Genomic DNA, 15,062 nt, shown 5'->3' with positions numbered 1-15,062 from the left:
CCTGACGCGCAGGCGACTCCAGGAAGGAAAGGGGCCCTGGCTCGTGAGATACCAGGTCTGCAGGAAACATGAGGGCAGAAGGGCAGGTTCACTCACATTCACGTCTGCTTGGAGAGGCCGGGGAGGCTGAGGCGGCCTGGCCCCAGGGGCTCATCCCGCAGGGCTCGAGGGGCACCTGTCCTGCCAGCAGGTGGCCGTTTGCCCAGGATGTGCCGCGCCCAGGGATGCGGCAAGAGGCAGCTGCACCTTGCTCCGCCCGCGGCCGGTACACTTGATCTGATCCAGCAGTTTCTTAGCAGACTCTTCAGACACTCAACGTAAGTCATCCTGGAAAGATTGGGGGATACGTGTGAAGCCAGAATTTGAACTTGTCACGTTCCATGAGAGTCCTGTCTCCCAAGAGGTCCCTGTGATCAAACTCAGTCTGTATGAAGGAGAGCGATCACTTCATACTCAGGCCAGTAGACTGAAGGACCCAGGAATTTTTACAAAAGTATGGACTGAGTACCTCTGATGTGCAGGTGCCGGGTTACCGCTGTTTGTATTGTGTCCTTGAGTTCAGACACAAGACAGCAAGGACACTGGAGCCAGTGTCACAGAGGAAGTGTGTATTTGGTGTAGTGGGGACACAGGGTGGCACCCCAGAGAAGAGGTGATGGGCGACACACACTCTCAGGGAGCGGCACGCTCGATCCATCCGCTGGTGCCTTTGTAGCCTGTGTCAGAGCACTAGGCATCAGCCACCGCCTCCGAACCACCAGTAACACTTGAGCGTGACCCCATAACGTGGGCTGTGGGACTGGGGACTCAGGACGAGCCCTGATGGACAGACCTTCTCTTGCCCTGCCGGGCCGCGGTGCAATCATCAGGAGCACGTTGTGTCTCTGTCCCCCCCCGCCCCGCCCCCCCGGAGCCACCATGTCTGAACTTAGAATGTGTAAAGGATGAGGGATCCCAAGAACAGGACAGCAGCACGAGACAACGATTAGACCCATGTGGGCAGAGATGGAGGCCGGCCCAAGAAATCTGTGTGCAAGGGCGCAGGCAGATGCTACCGCAGGGTTGTGGGCTTCGCAGTCAGATGAACTTGGGCTTGACCTTGGCGCTCGCCACTTGGATAGAGTCCCTCGCTCCGTGAGAAAACAGAGGCAATGGCACGTGCCTTGTTGGGACAGTTTAGTGACTTCCCCTGTGTCGAGCCCAATACTATGCCTGGACCACAGGAAGCCATCTGTGTCTGGCCCTTGGAAGCCAGTTTGAAAAGTAGAATTGTAACAGCAGCCACAAAACTGTTGTCTGTGAGCAGCTCAAGCAGGACAGGATCGGACACCTCTGAAAGCCTGGGCTCAAGACCCTGATTGCCAGGCTCTGGGAGCAAGACCTGAAAACCACCCTCTTCTGCCTGCCCCGACGTCCCCAGCACTGTCTCCCAGACACCCGCCATCAGAATCTACCACAAGGGGGCATCTGGGTGGCTCAGTGGGTTGAGGATCCAACTTGGGCTCAAGTCACAATCTCCCCGTTTATGGGTTTAAGCCCCACATCGGCTGCTGTGCTGACAGCTCAGAGCTTGGGGCCTGCTTTGGATTCTGCGTGTCCCTCCCTCTCTCTCTCTTTCTCTCTTTCAAAATTAAGTAAAAAGTTAAAAAAGAATTCACCATGAAACCAGACAGCTGCCCATAGAGTCACTGCTTGCTTAGCCTCCTTACTTAGCACAGACAGCATGCTCCCTCTTTTTAATTCCACAGTTATATTCATTTACCTGATGACGAAATACTAATTTAAATAGTAAATACCAAAGCAGTACAATAACTACACATAAAAGTCATCCGTAGTTCCTCTCACCTAAAGAAGATTCATGATTAAAATTTTGATGTATATCTTCCAGAATTAGTCGTTGTAAATGCATGCACACAAGATTTTTTCATTTTTATAGAATGGAATTGTACGATGCATACATTGACTTTGACTATGTCCTAGAAAACCTTCCCATGTCAGGAAGCGTTGATGTATTCCATTAAAGTGGCTCCGCTGAATTCCATTTCCTAGACTGTGTGTTTTTTAACCATGCCCCATTGCTAGGCATGCAGGCCATTTCATTATTTTTGCTATGTAGGCAGCATAATGATTATAATCTTGGAGTATACATTTTGTACATTTGACCAATTTTTCTCCCCTTGGTATAAATTCTCAAAGAAAGTATTATGACAGGGAATGCTGTGCCCATTAAGATGGATGCCTGGTGCCAAATTATCTTCCCGAAAGGTTGGAGTCATTAGACTCCCACCACCAGGGTAGGGAAGAGCCGCTTCACTCCAGTCAGCACTGCTGGCTGACTGCCCACTTTCATCACTACGTGCTCCTCTCAGAGGCCCCAGAGGCGTTTTTCTCCTTTCCACTCCCCGCCCGCCCTCTCTCTGGGTCATCTTCTCATTCCAGAGCTCGCTGGAAACTGCAGCCCCTGGAAAAATTCTAAGTATTGCCAAACCACGTGTAAGACCGCTCAGTCCCAGGAACCGGGCTTGGGTTTATTAACTTGCGTGGTGTGGACGTGACGGGAAGACTCCATTACTGAAAAGGGACAGCAGTGCAGTCTTTGAGGAGGAATAAATGGAGAAAGGAAGAACCATCGGGGGCTTATTAAATACTACAGGAGGATAATAAATGAATACCGTTCGCAAACCTCTAGAGAGCTGTCAAAGAACTGAAAAGGTTTTCTTCTAAGAAACGTGCCCACCAAGGGGCGCCTGGGTGGCTCAGTCAATTAAGCATCCGACTTCAGCTCAGGTCATGGTGTTATGGTTTGTGGGGTTGAGCCCTGCATCAGGCTCTGTGCTGACAGCTCAGAGCCTGGAGCCTGCTTTGGATTCTGTGTCTCCCTCTCTGCCCTTCCCTTCCTCATGCTCTCTCAAAAATAAAGATTTTAAACAATTTAAAAACATGCCCATCTCACACCCTACTCACAACTGTCCACCCTCCTCGAGGATTGCCATGGCACTTACAGGACCGAGGGCAGATGACCACAGGGAGACGCAAACACGGCCATGGGGAAGGGGGAAGTGGGCAGTCAGGAAGGGCTTGAAGAAAGCTAAAAATGCAACAACAATTAAAATCCATATCGCCGCCGATAAAGAGCTGAAGTGACATCACAGAAAATGGAGTTCAGTTGTGTGCTGGAGACGCGGGATCCCTCCCTGAATAAAGAGCAGTAATGATAGCAGTAATCAGATGCATGATCTGGAGAACAAGTCTGAGTGTTCGGGCCAGAGAGACTCAGTCTGTCCCTGGCTGTGACCTCTGCCAAAACAGATGGCATTACAGGTTGGAATCTCTATCCCTTGTGATGGATGTGACGCGGCAACTTTGGAAAATCCTCTCTGCAGGCTTGGTTCATTCCCAGAAATAACCAGTTATGGAAGGGGGTGGGGCGTGGGAAGGCAGCAAAACATGGATGTGACTGTCTTTGAATAGGGGACTTGGGAGTGATATTTTTTTCCTTTTTATTTTTTTTCTGTAAAATTCCTCTAAGCATTTTATTTATAAATAAATTATTGCTTTATACGCCATGATACTGAGTTAGGACCGGCCTGAAGGTCAAAACAAAGGCCACGCTCGCTTTCTGCTGCTTTGCTCTTCCAATCCTGGGCGCCCCTGCGGGAGGGCGCTTGTGCGGGCAGCGGGCCAGCAGGTGTCCGGATGCACACAGAAGGCCAGGGGCTCTCAGAACAGCAGGGAAATCGCTTCTGAAGCTGCTTTTAATTTTTTTAAGGCCCTGTGCTGTGCCTTTTTGAAAGAAACTCCATGCATCTTTTTTTAAGAATTATAAAATCTAATTCTCAGAAACAAAATGCCTTAGAACTTGGATCTCTGTAGTCTTGATGAGCGTAGCCTGTTTTTTCTGTTAAACATAATTAATTTCTTGATGAATGATAGCAGATGAAAAAATGTTGCTCTTCTCCATTGTTGGTGATGTCAGAGACCAATTAGCTCTCAGATAACTGCAAAATAAGTCACCTTTGATGATAGCATCTTTCAATGTGTAATATCCCAATAATATACAAGCCTCACTAGATAATCTCTTGTCCACAGAGCCTATTTGCTGGGAGATGTTTCTGAATGAATTTTACTTCCTTTTATAGTAAGACGTTACTACTCAGCAATGTGCAAAATAACTTCATGATGGTGATCATTGTTTTATCTTTGCAATTACAGACTTACCAAGTGGATCTGAAGCCCAATGGGTCCGAAATAATGGTAACAAATGAAAACAAAAGGGAATATATTGAGTATGTATACACATATTTACAGTCTTCTCTTTTTATTAAATTGAACAGCATATTTGCTTGGTGTACTGTGCCAGAACAGCTCATGTGTGTCAGGGGCAGACTTTCGACAGTAGGGGTTCCTTTGTGGCTTGGGCTAATAGGAAGTTGAATTATAGGATGGAAAGTTTGACTTGTATCATGACTTCAGTGAGCTGCCTTGTATAAAGGAGTCACAAAAGGGGAAAAAAGTATACAGTATTGCGTAATATGGCAAACACATTTTGAGAGTGTGTGGGTCTGTGGTCTGACCTTGAGATTTGCAGTGATGAACCGTGGTGTCAACATCAGTGGGGTACATTTAGGAACAACCAGGAATAAAATACTCCCATCTCCCTCGACCTCTTTTCCATCATAAAAAAAATGTAGGAAAAGGGTTAAAGTGAGTAGGAAGATGAATTTTTTTTCTGATAGCTATCATTTTCTTAATCTCAGCCTTAGTTGGTGGAACAAAATGTTCAGTCCTTTGGAAATCCAACTGTTAAGTAATCCTAGGGCCTTTATACCAGTCAGAAGGCCTTCGCCTGTGGGCCACATTACCTTCTCCTCTGTGGTACACACGTGTGCTTCCAGCACACCAGTCCAGGACCTTTCTCACCGACCCCGGCACAGCCGTATTTGGTTCCCGGGTCATAGTTTCTGCTGCTTGCCGGGTGCAGAGGCGGCCTGAGCCCTGTGCATTCAGCACTCCATTTCATCAAGCCAGGTCCCTCCTCTCTTCTCAGCACCATTGGTCAGAGGACTTGAACTTGGAGAATTGGCCGAGAGTCTGGGCATCTTTTAGTGTCCTCTACAAAGAAAAACCTGCCCTTCCTAATTAGCAAGAGACAGAGCATTGGGGCCTCTGCCCAGAGACCCTCACAGAACATGCGCACTATTTCATAGCAGACTTCTCCCCTCCCAAGATAAAAGCTTGCTGTGCTTATTAGTAAACAACAACAACAACACCTGGAAGTAGGATGACTCCAGTTCTCACCTGTTCACCTTAATTGGCACACTTGTTCTGAAGTCGGACAGTGTCAGGCAGGATGACACCTTGGCCCATGCCATTGTCTTCATTTGAGGGCACAGACCAAATAGAGTTTTTAGAAACACTGCCCCTAGAGCAGTCTGAGGGTTTGGACACTGTGATGCATGTTAGAACATCATCCATTGCAGTTAGTTCTTTGAGGATTCAAATGTGGTGGGGAAAGAAAGGATGGTCACCGTCTCCACCTGCCCCCTGACTCACGGGTCCCCCAGTGCAGGAGGGCTCTCGGGCTGTTGTGTGCAACAGGTGCCGGAGGCCTGATGTGGCCGAGCAGTGGTTGTGCAGGGGGGCTGGGCCTCTGAGGCCGTTGCCATGGTAACACGTGGGGGGAACGCCCTTGCTGACAAGGTCCTTAAGCCATTTCATGGCAGAATGCTTTCGCTGGAATCCAAGGTGGACTCACGGAGCAGTAAATTCCGCCATGCACTAAACATTGTCACGGAGAAAGTGGTCGCAGTGGATTTCTGTTACTTAAGGCGGTCTTACCATTAAGACTCCAAATATTGGTATTAAAGGGTTAGTGTACATCATTGCTGATCAGCTGTGTGTTGCTGGAAACCAGTACACCGGCTGCTAGGATGAACTGTGTCACAGCGCATGTTGTCCTGAGGGCTCCTTTTAAAAATATACATATGTGTTGGGGTGCCTGGATGACTCAGTCCATTAAGCTTCTGATCTAGGCTCAGGTCATAATCTCGAGGTTCGTGAGTTCGACCCCCACATCGGGCTCTGTGCTGACAGTGCAGAGCCTGTGCGGGATTCCCTATCTCCCTCTCTCTCTGCCCCTCCCTCACTTGCACACTCACACTCTCACTCTCTCTCCTCTCTTAGAATAAAAAATGAAAGTATGTCCGTGTTTATACATATGTGGGTGCATGTATACGTGAGTTGTGTGTGTATACACGTGCCATGCGCATACACATTCATACTCCACAACCTTTCTTACGCCATTTCTCCACGTAGTCACATTTATATGCAACGTTGGTATACTAAAGCTTGGGTGAAGGGAATACATTATTTTTGAAATGCACGGACTTTAGGTTTCCCACATAGGTTCCAGTTACTCCTGAGAGAGTGAGTCAGCTGTGGCACAGCGCTGGCCTCTCCCGTTTCCCCACCATGGGTGGGGGAGGTGAGGGAGGTTCTCCGCTTTCCCTTCCCCTGGTGAGGATGTGTGAAGAAGCCAGTGTGTATCCGTGGTGATGATGGTGCATAAATACTGTCCGTTTCTCCTGCAGCTTAGTCATCCAGTGGAGGTTTGTTAACAGGGTCCAGAAGCAAATGAACGCCTTCTTGGAGGTGAGTTTGCACCGTCCATCCTCTGTTGAGAGAGGGCGGCTCTGGTGGGGGCAGGGTGTGCACACCGGAAGGTGGGCAGGGAGCGGGGACGCACTGCAGAAAGGGGGGCCCGCACGCCTCCCCCCGTGAGCCACCCTTTCTTTGGCCGGTGTTCTCGTGCTCTGCTTCTGCTTTCATTCCTCACAGGCCCCCACACAGCCCAGCACAGTTGTTTAGGCTGGGTTTTTATCGTAACACCAAGCTGTCTCATGCCAGCTTGCACCTCTTAAAGGGTGAAGCAGACACGCCTCAGATCCAATCCTTCATGTCGGTGGTGCTCCCAGGCCCCCCTCGCGGGAGGGGGGGGTGGATTCAGCGTTTTAAAAAATGGTTCACTTTGACCAGAAGCGAAATTCCTTTTTAAGTCTCGATAACCACTTCCGTTACTTAAAGAGAAACCTAGGAACAAGCCCCGGGTGCACATTATAAATTTCCGCCAAACCAGTGCGGGGTCCTCCTGACTTGTCCCAGCGCGGTCACCTCCAGCAGCAAGTAAAGCCCAAGGCCACTCACAAAACTCAGGGACTTGTGGCATCACAGAGTGAGTTAGACAAACAAGAGGGCAGCAAGTTGTATGCTTTCTTTACGTAAGAAACCCGGGAGGCAGGGTCCTGGCCCTGCCCCAGGTGACCCCACTTCCAGAAGCCAGGTGCGCTGGAGAGCCGGCTGCCCACCACGCCAGCAGTTAGCGCTCCCCGGGGGCATGCACTGTGTCTCTGTGCTCCTCTCCCCTGCCCTGGAGCACTCTGCCTCCTCCTGTGCTTCCTCTCCATGCCTTCAGTACCTTGTTTTTAACCATGTTCTCCTGCACATCTCTGGCTTGTGCGTTTTAGGACACACTGACTCATAGCTCTGTCACAGATGGCGTTTGGAACGCACCTGCCTACAGTAACCCGTATTTTCAGAGCGTTTCTGAAATGACTCAAATATCTAAACCTTCTAGATTCTCTTGCTTTTCAAAATCTTTATATCATGACTGCTGTTTTTACTGGAACTAGTTACTGGATACTATCGCTGATATCTAAATCATCAGCAGAGAGTGTGTGTTTCCTGGCTGTTGTTTGTTCTGTAAAACTTGTCTCTTTCAAGGAAAAAGGTGTTTAGGGTGATTTCTTTTCTTTCTTTCAGGGATTTACAGAACTGCTTCCTATTGATTTGATTAAAATTTTTGACGAAAACGAGCTGGAGGTTTGTATTTTAAACATTTTCTGCAAAGTAGATATTTTTAAAGTGCTCCTCACTGCTTCACGACTGAGACTGTATTTTCTGGTCCACACAGTTTAGGGAGGAAGTTTAGATGGATTGCGCCCTAGGTCCCTTACGGGGCATCTGTCACTCTTCGAGCAGGGAACAGTAAAAGCAGTCCCCTGTCGAGTCCTCATCCCGGAGAGGCCAGTTCTGGGACACACGGGATGAGTAGAGGCAGCTGGGCTGAGCGGGGTTCATGGCCAGGTGCACAGGGTAAGAAGGTTGCTGCTGAGAGAGTCAAGGTTGAGACAGCCCCTGGGCGGGGCTCGCTGAGCTGCTGCGCCTCCTTGCCCACACGGGGGTAGCCGGATGGCCCAGGACTCAAGTCTCAGGGGCTGAAGAACAGTGTCTCTGTGAACTTGACGTTGTTTATATTGAGTAAGGAAGAACTTTGGGTGACAGGAAGGCAATCGAAGGAGGCAGTTTGTATGGAATTGATTCAGTTTCTTTGTGTTGACCTAGACAAGAACTAGCAAATTCAAAAGCACCAGGAATCTCTCCCCCTTTGTTCTGCTGAGCACAGTAGAAGGAGGGAGACTGTGTCTGCTCAGCAGCTGTCCCCCCGCTGTCCAGGCCACCACGGCCAGCGGAGCATTTCACATAGACTAGCCTTCTGGTCTTTGATATTGAAATAGGAACCTCAAGGCAGATGGTGTTGAGTCATACATTGTAATCCCTTCATCTTACAGGTGGGGAGGCTGAGGCAGGAGCAACTCATGACCTCCCAGGTTTAGCCACCGAGGTTTGGGCACAGTCAGGCCTAGGATCCGTTCTTGGGTGTCTGGTTTAGTTCTTCCGTGTTCCTCCAGTGCCTCTGCAGGAGCGCCGTGCGCACCTGTGCCCCGGAAGCCCTCCCTCTGGGGTGCCGGGTAGTACGAGGAGCCAGGCCTCGGGCACTGGCCCGGTCACTTCAGGAGCACAGGTCCACCTGCGCCCGCCTCTGACAGTGAGCCGGCCAAGAGGGGCTCTGGTAAAGCACAGATTCTCCCATGGGGTGGGAGACATTTCAGAATCCGAGACACATAACCTCTCAGAAGGGGAAACAGAGTCATGAGCGGCCATAAATAGAGCCCAAGAAAATCTGAACACCCAGTTCGGGTTAGAGGGGTGGGCCAGGGACAGACGTGGGGTGGCGTCTGCACCATGAGCGGCGGTGGCCTGCACACACGTTAGAACTGTGTCCCTGTTACCTGCACGGCCTCTTACCTGAGGAGGAGGAGGAGAGCGATGTCCCCGTCATCCGTTTTTAAGTGCCGCGGTCAGCACCCCGGACAACGTGCTGGGGTTGGAAAAGGCCGCTGCCCCGTGGGCGGCTTCTTGGGCCTTCGCACATGCCCCATTCACATCTGGGCTGCTCCCTCCTAGTTGCTGATGTGCGGCCTTGGCGATGTGGATGTGAACGACTGGAGACAGCATTCTATCTATAAGAACGGCTACTGCCCAAACCACCCTGTCATTCAGTGGTTCTGGAAGGTAAGACCGTGGCTGTGCATGTCCCCGCCTGGCGTGGGCCTGAGGGCCCTGTGCCGCCTTCCCATGGCCCCGCTTCTGTGACCCAATACCCTGTTGGTAGTGGGGGAGGGTGGGGGGAGGCAGCCCATCCTGCTGCTGTTCCGTCATTCGGGGGGACAGTGGCGCATGTCCTTCTCACACTTTGTCCCTCCGTGACCACCTCACTAATGCCACTTTATTTGAGGAACCCGCTGAGTACAGTGAAGTAGGTAATTGGATTCCAGGGTCCGAACTGGGCCACCAAAGTGTGGGAATGGAAGCCTCTCGGGGCAAAGCATGCTTTGGGACTGACTGTTCCAAGATGCCACTTTGGGTTCAAACACCATTCCCTCCCCCTCTTTTTTTTTTGGTTAATTCCAACAAATATTTCAATCTTTATATCCTTGAGTCAAAGATGCAAGTGAAATTTGACTTCTTGTTTTAGCGTCAGCTTTTGCTTTCTCTTTAGCTGAGGAGAGAAACGAAATAGGAGTGAGTTAAAGTAAGACCAAGGGAGAGACCATAAACTGCCTTCTAAAGAATAATTTTGGGGGGCCGGGGGAGGGGAGCCTGATTATTCCAGAAATAAAAAAAATCCCAAAACTTGTTTTAATTTCATGATCCCTGGGATCATGACCTGAGCTGAAACCAGACTCACAACCCAAGTCAGACGTTCAACCGACTGAAGAGAGAGGAAATTTTAAAAGCGGAATCGTCAATGCCCAGTCCATCTGTCTACTCAATTCTTGTCATAATTCAGCTGTATAGCATACACGGGGTAATTTAGAGGCCAATCCTGGCCTCTGCTTTCCTCTCTTTTTATAAAATGTTACCTTTAGAGGATTTGTGTACAGTCTAAAACCTCCCTTCCTAACCTGGCTTCCTGTGTGGGCGCTTCTGGAATGGGGGTGAGGGGGGGGGCGGTATAATCGGCCTGGGGGCGCCAGCACCTCTCACCCCAGAAGCGTGAGCTCCATGCCATCAGAGAGTTTGCTCTGTACTTCATTTCTTTGACCTGTCAACTAAAGAAGAAAGAGACCTGTGGTCTCTTCGTTCTGAGATCGCTCCGGCGGTCCTCTGGGGCCCAAACAGACTCCGTCTTCCCCCGCGGTGTTTATGAAGACACGCGGCCAGTGTCCCACGGTGTGACGACCTTCCGCCTCCGTTCGCAGGCCGTGCTGCTCATGGACGCGGAGAAGCGGATCCGCCTGCTGCAGTTTGTCACCGGCACGTCCCGAGTCCCCATGAACGGGTTCGCCGAGCTTTACGGTGAGCAGGGCGCCAATGGTTCGGTTCTCCTCCTGTGACTTCCCAGCCAGGTTCCCCCGGGGCCCCTCACGGCTCTGCCTCCCAGACTGTCACCTGTAGTCCCTACGAAGGACTCACTCACTCATGTGGGAGGTGGGGCTGTTCGTGGTGCTGCCTTAGGCGGGGGGAGGGCCTTGGGTTTAGAACAGAGAAAAGTTGGTCTTTTTTTTTTTTTTTGACCTTATTTATTTTGAGAGATAGAGACAGAGCATGCGAGTAGGGGAGGAGCAGAGAGAGAGAGAGAATCCCAAGCAGGCTCCATGCTGTCAGTGTAGGTCTCAATCCCATGACTGAGATCATGACCTGAGCCAAAAATCAAGTGTCAGATGCTCAACGGACTGAGCCACCCAGGTGCCCCGTCTTCTCTTTCTTTCTCGTTTCTATTCTGGTGACCCTTGAAGGACTCTTACCTGCAGGAGACCGAACCCCTCGGAGCTTACTGTACAGATGTTAGGAACTCACTCTGTCTGCTCTAAGGTCCGGAGTTCACGCCCCACCCCCGGCATAGCTTTCTGTGCAAGCTTGCAGGGCTGGTGGGGAAGGCTGCAGCCCGCGCCCTTGGGCTTGCTGTTGAACTTGGTGCGCCTCCATTCTGAAGGTGGTACGGGGTCTGTGCCGCGAGGCTGTCTAGGCCCCTGCGTCTCCCGACTTCAAATCATGAATGCTGTCCCCAGGCGCCCGCCCACCTCCTTCCCTCCCCTCCCCCCCCCCCACCTTAGCCTTGCTCTCCCACCCTGAGCCCGCTCAGCATTGATTTCTCTTTTTTGGCCTAGGTTCCAATGGTCCTCAGCTGTTTACAATAGAGCAATGGGGGAGTCCGGAAAAACTGCCCAGAGCTCACACGTGGTGAGTGACACAAACTCGAAGTCGGCCACAAATCATGTTTGAAATCCGTGGCTGGGGCTGATGCGGGGCTGGGGGTTAGAGTGCCGTGTTGCCTGCGCAAGGAGAGCGGTCCAAGTGTAAATTCTAGAATATGGCTGGTAAAACTCAAACCATGGTCAAACCGGTGTGTTTGGCTCATAAAGGGTTAACTGCTCCGCATACTGGGGGGGGTTCCTCCTTCGAACCCCACCCCTGTGTTGCGGGGCGGGGTTCATCCTCCAGTCCCCACCCCTGTGCTGAGGAGGTCCTTCTATGAACCCCACCCTGCCACGCTGCAGGAAGAGGGGTCTGCCTCCAAACCCTCCCTTACCATGCCTGGGGCGGGTTCCTCCTCTAAGCTCCACCCCCCCTCCCACCCACCCCCATGCTAGGCAGGGGAGTCCTCCTTCAAACCCCACCTTCCCCAGCTGGGGAGGGGTCTGCCTCCAAGCCCCAGACCCCACCCTTCCCTCCAGATTCCAGGAGGTAGAGATTCCATCGTGTATCCACCTTACAGGGATATATGGCCGTTCTCAGAGCCCGGTGACAGACTGGATTTTTACTGCAACCTTAGCATGGTTTTTATCCCCACAACTTGGGATAAAATTCCCTGGAGAGCCACTGTTCTAAAAGACCTGTCGTGCCCATTCGTAACTCAGAGCTCAGAAGGCCCTGGAACTGAGCCACCACACATCTGGGGGGGTGGACCCTGACAGGGCTGACAGAGGGCCGCGGGCCCGGGAGGGGGGACCCTGGTGTCCCTGAAGAGTCCCCTAAATCTCCGCACCAGAAAGAGACCACAGCTCTTAGGGAGCCCTTGCGAATCCAGGCCCCGTATTCCCGGCGTTGGGGGCGCCCGCAGACTCCTGTCTTGCTGGTAGGAATTGGGGGGAAGCAGACCCTCCGGAAATGGGCCGCACAGCCCCCTCTCCTCAGTGGCAGGGGACCTCCCGGAGCCGGGGGGCTGCACGGTGCCACCACCCCCTGCCCTCCAGTGCCAGCAAGGCAGCAGTTCTCCCAAAAGTATGTTTGTGGAAAACTGGCCATGGGGGGGTTGTTGGAGTCCCTTGCCTGCCGGAGAGAGAGAGCGTCCCCGTTTATAGCATTCGTGTGACTCGGAGTGCTGTGACCGCGGCCCTTGCCCAACCGACCCTCGAAAACCGTTCCATCTCACCCAAAGCCAGCCGCTCTCCCAAGCGGTGATTGCCCTGCCTCTCCGCCTTTATTCCCCAGGGCGAGTGCGTTGGCAGCGTGTCTGGGTCAAACGTAGTTTTCTGGAGAGTGGTAGCCTGCATTTGGAAAGCAGTTGGCCCTGAGCCCCGGATCGACGCCTAGTAGTGCTAGCATAGGAACGAGAGCTAAACGGTTGTGCACAACTGTCTAGTGTGCGCTGGGCACTGTTGAATGTCTGCGGAGGCCTCATGGGATGCTGAGCCCATCAGCCCATCAGCGCTGAGGACACTTGCCCCAGGGTCACACAGTTCACAGACCCCCCCAGAGCGCAAGACTGGAACTCAGCTCTGCTAGGATCGCAACCTGCGCACCAACCACGGGCTAGGTCTGCTGCCTCTTCATACAATTCGCCTTCTTTGGAGACTCTTTGAAGAGAACCAAATAATCGAGCGTCCAGCCCGTGTCTCTCTGTGATTCTGTGGACAGATGTCTTTACGTAGAGCTCTTCTTCCGTTTCCGAGTCCACGTGCTTGGATCACACCTGAAACATGGTGCCGCCCAGATAAGAGCTCTGAATTCACTGGTTCCCCATAACGGCTGCGCTTTGTAACCTCAGACTCCCACCGGGTGAAGAAGAGGGCTAACTCCGGGCGGGGGGAGGGGCGCCGGCTGGCAGGGGTGGGCCTGTTTCCCTGGGGTGGCTTTGCTCCCAGCCTGGCCCCCGGTCTGTGCTGCACGCAGGGACAGAGCTTTGCCGGCCGCCCACAGCAACAGGGCCCTGTCAGGTTTAGCTGCAGACAGGTCTGATTGCTTCCAGGCTTTGTGGAAATTTAAAATTGAACATGAAGCTACAGAACAAAAACCTGATTGACCAGGAGAGCTCATAAACCTCTCAGATGTAATTCCTGAGTATCTGATATTTTTAAAGGGCTTCATGTCACTGTCCTAGCAAAGCTTGGATATTTACACTGTGCACAAAATCACAGACCCACCTGCTCTTTGGAGCAGACCTCAGCCAGCCACCCATCTTCCACAGGGGCAAGTGACGCCCACCGAGAGTACGGAGACCACCCAGCTGGCTAGTGGCAGGTCAGAGCCAGACTCCTGGCTTAGCAGACACTTTTCAGGCACTGTGTCCCCGGCGTTATCCTGAGCACGTTACATGCGTTAACCCATACAGCCGTCGTGGTAACTGTAAGCAGCAGTCACACCCAATGGAAAACCGGTCACAGAGCCTCAGGAATGCATCATGAGGCCCCGGGGGGATCCCAGGCCCTGGACTGTGTAAGACCAGCTGCAGAGCAGACTAAAGGCAGCTTCTGGGACAGGCTGGGATTTCTTAAATTTTTTTTTTCATATTTTATTTTTGAGAGGGACAGAGACAGAGCATGAGACAGAGGGAGGCCCAGAATCCAAAACAGCTCCAGGCTCACAGAGCCTGACACAGAGCTCAAACCCCGGACCGTGAGATCATGACCTGTGCTGAAGTCGGACACTTAACCGACTGAGCCCCGCAGGCGCCCCTGGATGGGCTCTTTCTAAGTGCAGTCTGCAAAAGTGGAGCTCCGTCCTGACAGCTAGTGAGAGAACGTTTGAGATCGTCATCAAGCTGAAACCCCTTTTGGACTTCATCTTCGGGATTCCTGGGTTTCTGAGAACTCCAGTTTGAGAAGCCTCATGTTCTCCTATGCCGTAACTTCTAGTGTTCAGCGACTTAAAAATCTCAGGGCTCCGCGTGTCTTGGGAAACACATCAGGGGTCTGTGAAGGGCCTACCGCGGATGTGTGTCCGTTTCTAATGGCTGCTGGTAACTGTTAGTTTTTAAAACGTAAGGACGTGTGCTGTTCATATTTGGAATTCTAGGTCTGAGCCAGGAGGGAGTTTTAAATGCTGCCACGGAAGAAGCACTGGTCAGAGCCAGGTGTTGGAGACAGCCTCGGGCGCAGTCCTGGGTTCCCGCTTACTGTGTGACCTTGAGCAAGTTACTTAACCTTACTGTGCCTCCGATCCTCTTTGCTAAACTAGGGGTGATTGCGAGCATTCACTGAGGTGATAGACCAAGAGTACTTAACGGCAGTGACTGGCCTGCTCCACAAACGTTCCCTCTTATTCAAACCATCGTTGGGGCGCCTGGGTGGCTCAGCCAGTTGAGTGCCCAACTTCGGCTCAGGCCATGATCTCACAGTCTGTGGGTTCAAGCCCCACATCTGGCTCTGTGCTGACAGCTCTATGCTGTCTTCGGATTCTCTGTCTCCCTCTCTGCCCCTCCCTTGCTCGCTGCCTGCCCC

The 15,062-nt window shown here is 51.9% G+C and overlaps 1 protein-coding gene across 9 annotated transcripts in view; it reads left to right on the top strand.

Moving 5' to 3' along the window:
• Positions 1-15,062, top strand: part of NEDD4L (NEDD4 like E3 ubiquitin protein ligase) — a 334,157-nt gene that overhangs the window by 313,049 nt on the left and 6,046 nt on the right. For all 9 annotated transcript variants that reach the window (XM_029921933.1, XM_029921939.1, XM_029921938.1 and 6 more), the window contains 6 exons: positions 4,213-4,286; positions 6,591-6,651; positions 7,819-7,878; positions 9,304-9,411; positions 10,602-10,698; positions 11,511-11,583. In XM_029921933.1, the coding sequence (XP_029777793.1) occupies positions 4,213-4,286; positions 6,591-6,651; positions 7,819-7,878; positions 9,304-9,411; positions 10,602-10,698; positions 11,511-11,583 (473 nt within the window). The remainder of the gene's footprint in view (positions 1-4,212; positions 4,287-6,590; positions 6,652-7,818; positions 7,879-9,303; positions 9,412-10,601; positions 10,699-11,510; positions 11,584-15,062) is intronic.

The sequence above is a fragment of the Suricata suricatta genome, chromosome 14 (genome assembly GCF_006229205.1).
Source record: "Suricata suricatta isolate VVHF042 chromosome 14, meerkat_22Aug2017_6uvM2_HiC, whole genome shotgun sequence".
NCBI classification, from domain to species: domain Eukaryota; kingdom Metazoa; phylum Chordata; class Mammalia; order Carnivora; family Herpestidae; genus Suricata; species Suricata suricatta.
This window is presented reverse-complemented; position numbering and strand designations above follow the sequence as displayed.